At 42.7% G+C, this 11,029-nt stretch overlaps 1 protein-coding gene across 1 annotated transcript; it reads left to right on the top strand.

Annotated features, from left to right (window-relative positions):
• Positions 1-8,817: 8,817 nt before the first annotated feature.
• LOC109627993 (uncharacterized) lies at positions 8,818-10,914 on the top strand. Its single transcript, XM_020084840.2, has one exon. The coding sequence runs from the start codon at positions 8,962-8,964 to the stop codon at positions 10,555-10,557; it is 1,596 nt and encodes a 531-aa protein (XP_019940399.2). The 5' UTR covers positions 8,818-8,961; the 3' UTR covers positions 10,558-10,914.
• Positions 10,915-11,029: the final 115 nt, after the last annotated feature.

Below are 11,029 nucleotides of genomic sequence, written 5' to 3'. Positions count from 1 at the left end.
GGAGGGGAGGCATGATCTATAGTCCATCTTGGCTTGAAGTGGATGCCATCCTGGATGAAGATTCAGCGCCCACGCCGCCCACAAGCACACCACCTGCTGAGGCTGCACTGTCACAGGCTGCATGTGTGTGTGTACTGGATCGTTCTGTGGGCTGCAGACTGCACTTATACTGCCTTTAAAGAGGTAAAAGCCATGGCCAAAGGAAATAAAATACATGATTTGCTCTCATGCTGTCACCAGGCTGCAGGATGTAATTTTTTTGTTCAAGGATGCGTTACACAATCCCATTAACGTGGTGGTTTTAGCATGGGATTAGCGGTCTGATGAGTTTTCCTGGACGTTCATCTCTCTGCAGTCAGTCACCCTCTACCCCCAGAGTTACATGAGCACTGAGGGCCTGAGAGAAGTGCCTCCATCTCAGGGATGCAAATTTTATCTTCAACATGTGTCAAGGATACAGTGCTTCCATTAGGGGTGAAAAATCACTTTTGTGCTCTCTCTCTCTCTATTTCTACACTCACACACACACACACACAAACACACACTTGAATTCTGTTCTTGTCATGTTCCCCAGACAGGTTTGGGACCATCAGGTCCAGGTTTGGTTATTTATTCCACTTTTGCTCTGCACTCTGCACCACAGGGATACACTGATACACCTGCACACGTGCACCTAGCATCTGTCTCACTGTGACACATGAGTCCTATCAAAACCCTTCTCATTTCTCATAAAAAGGTTTGACCTGAAACCAGCAGTTCATGGACCATCTAGTTCACTTTTATCCTCGCCAGACATGCTTTTGAATTTGTAGAAATGTGATGAATGGTTCCTTCATAAAACAAGGTTACAGGTAAGAAGAGATAATCAATAACTAGTTTACGAAGATGGAAGACATGACAGTGCCCAAACAAAGTGAGGCCAAAATGTCTCAATCACCTTAAAGCATGAGAACAAAAACACTGTCAAAGAAATGTGGGTACTGTGAACCCAGCAGTCATTCTAATCTTGAGGTCATGCCCCCAGTGGCTTTGTCAGTTAGTCTGAAGTCTCACAATGTGCACTGACAATGCATTTGATTATCAATTCAATTATGTATATAATGCTTTTTGAATCGTGTGTTGTATTCTTTTACAGCAAGTATGTGTTGACAGTTTATTTTTGTTGTGTTGGTGACGCTGCTCTGTTTGATGGTTGTTTTGCCAGGCATGTGGAGTCAGATCAGCAGGTCAATCAGGGAGAGTGACAACAGGTTTTCACAATCAGGTCTCTGAGAGAGAAGGGGCTGGGCAGACTCAAGGTGAAAGAGAATGGGTGACGTTTGCTGCGTTTGATTACATTTTGGTCAACCTATTGCATTTATCTTCTCTATTTTTGCAGATAGATTGAATTTTGAGGTCAGCAGTAACCCAGGGTCCAAACTTGGTCTTGTGTTGAGTGTGGTTTCTACTTGTCTTTCTGTTTAGCTCACTTTATACTTACCAGCGCAAGTGGTAGGTTCCAGGCAGGTGAAGATATAAAGCAAAATGCCAGTCAATAGTGAGGGGGGAGGGAATTTGGCAGCTTGAAGTGAGGCTGCAGATTTTTCTAGTTTTGTGCTATTTTTCTGTCTCTAGTATGATTTAGTTTTGTTAGATTTCACATGGATCATTTTGTCTTTCTGTTGAACTACCTTTTTGTTGATAAATTGCACATTTTTTTCACTTACTCCTGCTTCTTCAGTATTCCCTTTGTCAAGTTTTCAGTGCCAAATAACATCGACCCAATCAGGGGTCGCAGCGCTACAAACATATTCATTTTAGTAAAGGTAGCTGCTGTTTGACCACATCTTATCCCCACTTCTATTTTTTCTTTTTCTTTGGTTTCTTCTTCATGTGACAGCCACTGACAAGAGTGGTGGGTGTGTAGACAGCCTATGAGCCACACTAACACCCACAATGCCATGCCAGCATGCATTTCATGCCCTGCACTTAAGGCAGGTGAGTCACCAAGTGCCTCTTTGCAAAGCATTTAGTATTACCCTTTACTCAGGGCTCCATTTACTGTATACTGAATGAGGCTCAAAAACAAGTAAAGAAAGAGCCACGAGAGCTAACATGAGTGGCAGAGTGTGTGTGGGAGAAAACAGATGGCCGTGGGCTTCAGGGCCGTTTAAGAAGAAGTGAAGGAAGAGGAGAGATTCAGCTTTTGTATCCTGAGGTTTGACTGATGTGGTTTTCCTCTGCCACTGACATCGTGATCAGTCATGGTTACATTCACAGTACTAAAACACAGACTTGAGTTAAATGTGAAAAACCAAAATGAAAAAAATTTATTCACTTTAAAGGTCAAATATATCGACTCTGATGATTGAACACAAACAACTCAGCAGCCACTTCATTGTTTCAACATCAAAACTGCATCAAATTCCTACTTCATAATTTCACTGTTTTTATTTTACGATAATCTAAGCACATTTTCATGACATGACCATTAAGTCAAAGCCCACAGGGTGATGGACTGAGGGAGCCCGATAAAAGATACGACACTGTCAGCAGCCGAAACATCATGACAAATGAAACTCTGCATCTGTTATTGATTTTAAGCCTCCAGGTAAATTTTTTGTTTTCTCCAAGTGAAACCAACCGTTTGCTGCTGTTTCTCCTGCATATGTGACCAGAACTTAACTCCAGGTGCAGCTGCAGTGTTACCCATCTCCGCACAATGTGGCTGTCAAACAAATACATTTGTTATCCATTTGTACAATTTATTGAGCTGTCAGCGGTGAGAGGAGCCCGCAAGGCCACAAACGGGGCCTGTCAGACGGGAGATGGAGAGGGAGCTCTCTGGTCCTCCATCTCGTCCACATCATTGCACGGAAGGAATTTCCATCAGACCCCACAGATTAAGGAGGGGGTACAGGTGGCTCATGGGAAACAGCACCATGGCTCAACCTGGTAAAATGTATTGATGATCTGAGTCCTCTTGTTCAACAGGAAACCAGTGACATGTCTGATTACATGGGACATTGCAATGTAATTTCAGATAAAAGTGTCACAAGCCAGCTTTATCTTAGATTATTATGTTTACCAGTCAGGGAGGTTATATTTTCACCCTTGTCTGTTTTTTTTTTGTTTTGTTTGTTAGGTGGTTTGGTTGTTAACGCAAAAGCTACAGGAAAGAAACTGTTCAGTGTTGGTGCTGATCCTGATCAAGAAGTGGATTCAGGATTTCTTTACACTTTCTTTAACATTGTGAGATTTTTCAACATTTTCCAGATAATATTTCATTTTTTATATATAGGTACATTTGACATGTATATGCAGTGAGCAAGAAAGGAACTGGGTAAGAGTATAGTTTTTTATTCAAGTAGGTGACTTTTTAATCCAACAGTGTCTTCAGTGGTGTCAGATTTTTACCTTTAACATAACATAAAAAAATAAGTTTATTTTTATATCTTTTAGTTTTGCTGGAATTTGATCTTCAAGCAAATATACTGACACGTTAACCTGCCCATGGTTAGAGCTACTATCATCAAATGTCACCAAAGTGATTAGAATTCATAGAAATGTAAAAGGCTGTATATTTCATGACAACTCATCCAACTGAGATATCTTAGTCCACACCAAAGCAGTGGAGCGACTCTCTGACCAACGTTGCCATAATAAAGTTGTGAGATCAGCTGTGCAGTTTACAGATACCATTTGCTTTTCCTCTCAAGTAATTCATTGTCATTATTTACTGAACGCAATAGCACCAAAATTTCTCTCATACCAAAACAGGTTGGTGTCAGTTTTGGTAATGACATACCAGCAGGTGCTAATTCTCTGTTGTCCAAAATGTCAGAGTCTGAGAACTGATACTAAATCCCCCCTAAATCCAGAGCAGCCTACTGTTTACCATCTGGTTGTGGGAAGCCTATCTGAGTGAGGGTGATAATTTATGAGGGAAGAGGGAGCAAAGGCACTGAAGGGTCCGCCTCACGGCCAATAGCATATCAGTGGCAGCTCATGGTGAGCTGTCAGGGTCTTCAGCTGCAACCCTGTGACTCTGTGTAATTATCCTCCTCTTCCAGCTCTGCCTCACAGAATCTCCAGCCTGCCTTTGCTCTCTGTCCTTCAGTCGTGTGACAAAGATGAAAAATATATCCTTTGGAAACACAGAGGACAATAGAAATGTGGCTTTAATTAAGGCGAGACACTTATTTAAACATTCAACAGTTTGCCATGACATTTGTTCTCCTCTGTGGGACAACCACAGTGACCTCGCATCTACTTCAGCGATGATACAAACACACCATGGTTACAGGGTTACAGCGGGCCAGCTGCGGCCTCTTTCCTGGAACGGAAGGCGAGTGAAATCCCCATTCAACCCAACAACTGCTGCATATCAAATCAAAGGGCATTAGAGGGACTGAACGGACACAGAGACACATGATTGTTACGATACAAATGCATCAATTTGGTGCTCTTGTCCCTGTAGGAGTCCTCCTCCCCCGCTGCTCAAATGACAGAGCTACCTGTGTTAGAAACGCTACAAAACTGCGAGGACACAAAAGTCGGTCTGCGTCTTGCTGGGATTCAATATTTGAATACCAGGATGTCCTCTCGGCTTTGACAAACATGATTAGTTTAATTCAGCCTCAGCTGCCGATATTTTCCTTGTCGCAAATGTGCTCACAGAATGGAAAACAAAGGTGGCCACGAGCTACTTCCTGTTTTTTCCAGGCGATGGCTTGAACCGCGTCATTCTCAGGTGTGCTCAATTATCGGGGAATAAGATGAAGTAGTCCATAGAGGATGAGGGCATGTTGAGTCACTGGTAAGAAAACATATTTAGTTACAGCGAATGGACGTTGTTGATTCTGGTCCCAAATGAACTTCATTTCCTACCAAGGGCTCACACGTTAATTTTGTCCCAGGTGTTGGTAAAGTGGACTTACAGCGCAATGTTTTGTTTCCACTTATGAGGGTTTTTTTTGTTTCTCAATGAATCTTAAGAGATTTGCTGATTTTGTGGCACTGAAAGTACATTTCCCCTGGTGGCTAATTAAAACATTTCGGTCCGCGGATAACACCTCAACCTGACACGAGCTTTAATTTCTAATCAGACATTCAAAGTGGCTCCTGGCCCGCAATGAATGGAAGATCAGGTATTTACCATGACATATCTGCTTTATTGCATACATGTGTCCAATTAGCGAGTCTCATGGTACCGACTGGTTCACATTCAGAATATTTCATCTGCATTTCTGCTCGGTTCATTCTCCACTGTCAGCTGGCGGTCGGCAGAGTGGTTTTATGTCAAGCACGGTAACATGCTGATCATGATTTCTCTGGGCATTTGACAATATACTGCTATTACAGTAATCAATAACTAAGTACTCTTACAAATCAATTGTCACTCCTGGGTGTGAAGTAATGAATGCAAATGACTCAGACCACACAGTCTCAGCAGGGAAGTAATATTCATTATAAAATATAATTACCCAGCTCACCATGACCTAAAAATAATGATTAGATAGTGTTATATATAGCGCAGAGACAGCCATACCAGATTTCAGAACGTGGACTCTATGAACTTACAGGTCGCAACAGAAATTGTCACCTACATACAGATAACCAGCAGTGTAGCCTCAAGTCTTGGGGCCAACACAATAACTTCCTGCCTACCTTTGAGCATGTACGCTGCTCAGGCAGCTCTGATCTGTTTGTGGATATTTCTTTGGATTTTATAGGTGGCCTCTTATTTTTTTACATATTTACCCCTAAGTTATACTGAACCGCTAAACTGATGCATGTAATTCTGCTGACGCATTTGTTTTTTCATGTTTTTATCAGAGCACTGACAAGTACATCAGACAGTAAAGAAACAGTCAAATCAAACTTTTGAAGGCTATAAAGAGTAACATCAACAGCACTGCCTCACTGAAGTGGAAATTGTGCTCTGTGTTAATTATATTTGTGGTAGGTGACCTTTCATTTCATTTCCAGGGTCATAGTCAAGAGCCTGTGATGTAGTGCTTATATCAATTAAAGATAGGGTTGGTAATCCTGGAAAAGCCGGCAAGAGCAGGCTACACTTCAGAAAATAAGCAATGGATTCATCCCATCCCCAAAGAATTCAATGCACATTCCTTGTATCGTCCACAGGATACAGCTTTCTATACGATCCATGCAAACAAGGTCAAGCGATTCAGTTATTGTTCCATCAAACATGAGTGTAAGAGACTTTGAGTTTGCCAATGAATAGAAACTAACTGGTGACTCACAAACATGACTTTTCATTTCAATTCCAGGGTCATAGTCAGAAACGTGTGTCATGGCAATTAAGCACATACAATGATCTATCAAAGGAACACATGCCCCCTGGGATGAAAATTAGAACGTTGAAAAATGATTTCACGTATCAATCACAAGTGACTTTCTATATGATTATGATTATATAATATAATCGGTCACATCAATTGATTTGTATATATACATGTATCTATGTATACCTGTATACACATATAAATTGGCAGAGATCTTCACATCAGAGGACACAACACCTGTGGATCCAGGCATTGTGATACTAAATCCAGAGTGATGTTGTGATGACCCCTGTAATAAGAAGATGTGGCATTGCTCTGACTCTATAATGAAAAACAAATGTCTGTATTTCCAGATCAGATGGTGAAAGTGTCAGTCTGCTGATGAATTTCCTGTTCAATGTTTAAATTGGTGAACGGCTCTCGCTGGCGTATGAGGACCTGCTGAGGGTTTGATGAAGCCAGTTGGTGAACAGTGAGGAAAGTAGGAACCCTGGCAATGTTTGTCTCACCTCTGCTGTCTTGGCTCCGCTCTGGTCCTGCTGAGATTTATATTAGCAATTAAAATGAAATTCTGGTCTTGTGGAGGAGAAGAAGCTGCGTGAAAGGGCATTTCACACACAAGCCTGGACGAGAGCGCTCTTTTAATTTGGTGCTTTCGACATTTAATGTTGGTAAATTTAGTAAATATCAAAGGTCTGTAAGTACATGTTACCCGGAAAAACATATTTTTGCATCACTGTGTCACTGTGCCCAGTCTATTTCTGTCCAGAATTTCAGCAGTTTTTCCAATTACTGGATTAAAAGACCCATACTTTTCACCCAAAATTGAAAAGACTGAAACTGAAAATAGAACTGGCAGCATTTCTCAGGTAATTTGGACCTTTTATTATACTGTCATCACAAAAATGGTTTTGCGTTTTAAAGTATACATATACATTTGAGTTAGTGGCTGTGATTTGATTAGATTCAATTAGATTAGATTCAACTGAGACAACAAAAATGCAGTTTAGCATAATTTACAGGAGAACACAAGGCTTTAGAGGCAGAGGTACAGGAATACAAATGGAGGACCATCGTGGACGGGAATATGGGGTCCTCAAGAGTCACTGAAAACAGGAACATAGACTTCCTGTACATGCTCACTGAAAAAGACACAGAGTGAAGAACAGTGGAAGACCAGGCGAGAGTCTGCAACCGCAGGAGGCTCAAAGGAAATGGGGAGAGAAGCCACCTGTGCAAGAAAAACTTTCACATCTGTCCGTCCAAAAGCAATATCCTGCAAAATGATAAAACCCTGTCCACTTATTTTTGTTTTTAGTTTTTAGCTTTTTATAGTTTGGGTCACCAGGGATTTGTCTTTTAATGTGGTACTGCTTAAAGGCTGACAATTGCATTTGTTTAAAAGGAGATGTCGGTGCTCGTGTCCGGGATGTTTTGGTTTCATTTCTGGATAGTTAGAGGAAACAGAGACATGTGGACCATCCTTATATACAGTCTACTTGTAAAATTTAGATGCATACTCACCTGTCAAAGTCAAAAACTTCCTGCGACAGTAGGTGTTTCCAGGACAACATTATTTCCATGATGACACACAGACACACAAGGTGAAAACAACATGAGCTCTGACACCAGGGCTGGTGTTGTCACTTAACAAAGCACAGGAAAGATGTGTATCCTCCAATACAACATAGCACTATTATAGTTTACACTGGAAACAGATATTTAAAGAGGGACAGTGGATAATCACATGAGCAGTTGACGTTAGTTTGCTAATGAACACAGCAAGCAGCAGATAATGGTACTGATATCCCCATAGCCAGCGGTCTGTGAATCTTAGTGATTACAGGATCAGTGGGAGGACTGGACTGTTGGACAAAGAGCTGTCTCAACCCAATAACTATTCATTTTTTTTCTACCTCAATAATCTAAAACACAGCACAATAAAGTCTGCCCTTTTCTTATTGGAGTTCTACAGTGTATATTGTGTGTATTATTTGTGTATTATTTTTCATGACAAAACAAATAATCATTATTATGAAACCTTGAAAAGAGCAAAGCACACCAGAGCATTATTTAAACTTGTTGCACTGTATGATGTTTTGTGGATAAAGCCAACTACCTGCAGAAATGATGGGTGGAACGATGAGTGCAGAATTTAAAGGGGAAAGGGAGAAAAAAAAAAGGTCTTCATCTCCCTGCTCTCAAAGCCTGATCGCAGTCTTCTTCTCTGGTAAGAGGTAACATTATGCACAATATATAGGTTTCATACTGGATTGTCCTTTTCTACAATTAAATTAAAGTTTATTTCAGTGAAAGAAAAATAAAATAAAAATGCCTTCAAGTTAACCTGCCAGGCCTGACATGAAAAACACTGGCCATGTTTTTCTCCTTGAGTAATTATTCTGTTCAAATAGCATATTTTTCTCTCCAGGCAGGGAGTGCTTTGGCTGAATGGATGCTGCCACTGCATAATGGTCCTCAGACGTTTGTTTCCTAGGCAACATGGGGAGGGCATGTGGAGAGGGAGGTATAAAAACACTGGCAGCTCCTCTCCGAATCTTACTCTGAGGTAAACACACTCACTGTCAACACGGAGAGCCTCAGAGAACTTGCCGCACACTTTCTGAGCCCGTTCGTCACCTTTTCTCTTTGTGCGCTTGAAGACTCAAGAATGATGCGACCAAAAGATTTACGCCAGGGCTCTGGCACCAAGACCTTCCTGGATGCAATGCACGGTGGCAAAGTTCACCTCGCACGCTTCATCCTGGACGCCTTGGACGGACGCATCATCAATTCCAAGACAGAGAACAGCCGCACACCACTCATGTATGCAGTCTGCCTACAAGACCCTGGAACCAGGGCCAAGTTCACCCGGCTGCTGCTGGAAAAAGGTGCAGATGTCAACTGCCAGGATGAGGATGGCCGGACGCCCCTGAGCCATGCCTGCGAGATGGGTCACCTGGACGTTGTCAAGCTCCTGGTGCAGTTCAACGCAGACCCGGACATCACAGATGCCTGGGGTAACAGCGCTCTCATGTACGCTGCCTTTTCTGGACACAGCCAGGTTCTGGAGTTCCTGGTCCGTGCTTTCAAAAGACTGGGACTGAGGCTGGACAGAACCAACAATGCCGGACATTCCGCAATTGAGGTGGCCAACTTCTTCGGACATAACCAGTGCGTCCAGATTCTGAACTTTCCTTGCAGGAGAGGTGTTAGCACAGATGATCCACCTGCTGATGTGGGTACCACTGATGAGGGAGAGTGCCGGCAGCCCAACAGGCTCCCCAGACACGTTCTGGAGAGATTCTCCAAGCAGTTGAATAATGACGACCAACTGCCCGGGGTATTTCAGAGGCAGCTAAAGATTGGAGACAGCAGCGGGCTGTGGAGCCGCTTCAAGTGTCCAAGGAGCCAATCGCAAGAGGACAACCACCGGCACAGCTGGGCTCTACCTCCTCAGCTCGAGAAAAGCCAAACTGAGGGGGATCACAGTGTTCTCTTCACTGCCAAACAACTGCAAAACTGCCAGCTAAGGGAGCTAAGAGGGGCTAAAACACTGACCGAGCCAAGCCAGAAAGCTGTCAGCCAAGGAATCCCTGAGCGAACACCAGAGAGTCTTCCTCTCTGGGGAAAAGCAAAGTCGTTTAACCTGGACCTTGTGAGCAGTAGAAAGCAGTCCTATCAGGGTGATGTGTGTGACATGAGTCTGTCAGCTAGCAAATTAAAGAGAGCCTCGCTACAGGATGAGAGATGCCTGATAGACAAGATGGAATGTCAAGGAAACATCCAGGGCTTGACAAACAACGCCGACAGAAATGTCTCTGTGCCAAAACCTCTTTCAAACAGCAAGAGTCTGCCTGCGAGAGGACTCGAGGAGAATGTCAAATCACAGAAAGCAGAGGCTAATGACACAGCCCCGCCGAGCAGGAGAGAGCATCAGAAAAGGGGGAGCTTGGGGCAGAGCGCCAGACACAACAAACTGCTCTTCGCCAGAGGGGAGATGGAGCCGGGGAAGATCCCCGGCCGCACGCCTGGGTTCGTCGGCCTGGGGACCAGACTGTTGCGTCGATTCACGGCACCGGAGTTCATGAGGATGGTGATAGACTGCTCGTCGGGCTCCTCAAATGGCAGAGGGCAGATGTCCCGCTCTGAGACCTTCCCTTTCTCTCACACACACCAGCAGGTGAACAGCCAGCCCAGCGTTGACAGTATCAGTGGAGTCAAGTGTGAGTTTGAAAGCTGCTCATCTCAGTCCACCCTCGATTAGAACGAGAACAGTGTTGAACGGCATTAACGGCCTTTACTGACATTTTTACAGCACTTAAATTTCTGATAATGCAGTCTGGTTGCTTGGTGATAAATTCAATAGAGACAAATAACAACCCTTTGCTAATGTTGCAGTTTGTTAGTTTTTTTCCTGATATTTATTAATAAAAGGAACAAGAAATGTAAAGCTAATTGTTGGGTTGCATACAATTTTCCTATTCTATATATGAAATCATATTTTGAATTCTATCAGTCTGTGAGCTACTAAAAATAATTATTTTTGTTTTACATATATAAGATTTATAATGGATGGAACTAACTGTATTTGATATTGCTTCTATGTTTATAAGAAATATTGTACGTATTTTGCTTAAAGATATTCAGTGACTGTGCACTGTATGATTCATGCTGAATACCCTAATAAATACTTTAAAAAATCAACGTGCATTCGTGCATGCTTGTGGGAGGAAATG

The sequence above is a fragment of the Paralichthys olivaceus genome, chromosome 12 (genome assembly GCF_024713975.1).
Source record: "Paralichthys olivaceus isolate ysfri-2021 chromosome 12, ASM2471397v2, whole genome shotgun sequence".
NCBI classification, from domain to species: domain Eukaryota; kingdom Metazoa; phylum Chordata; class Actinopteri; order Pleuronectiformes; family Paralichthyidae; genus Paralichthys; species Paralichthys olivaceus.
Note: the sequence above shows the minus strand (reverse complement) of the source record. Positions and strands in the feature narration are given on the sequence as shown.

Excerpts from the sequence above, each read along its gene's own strand:
- LOC109627993 (XM_020084840.2), top strand. The coding sequence starts at position 8,962 with ATGATGCGACCAAAAGATTTACGCCAGGGCTCTGGCACCAAGACCTTC.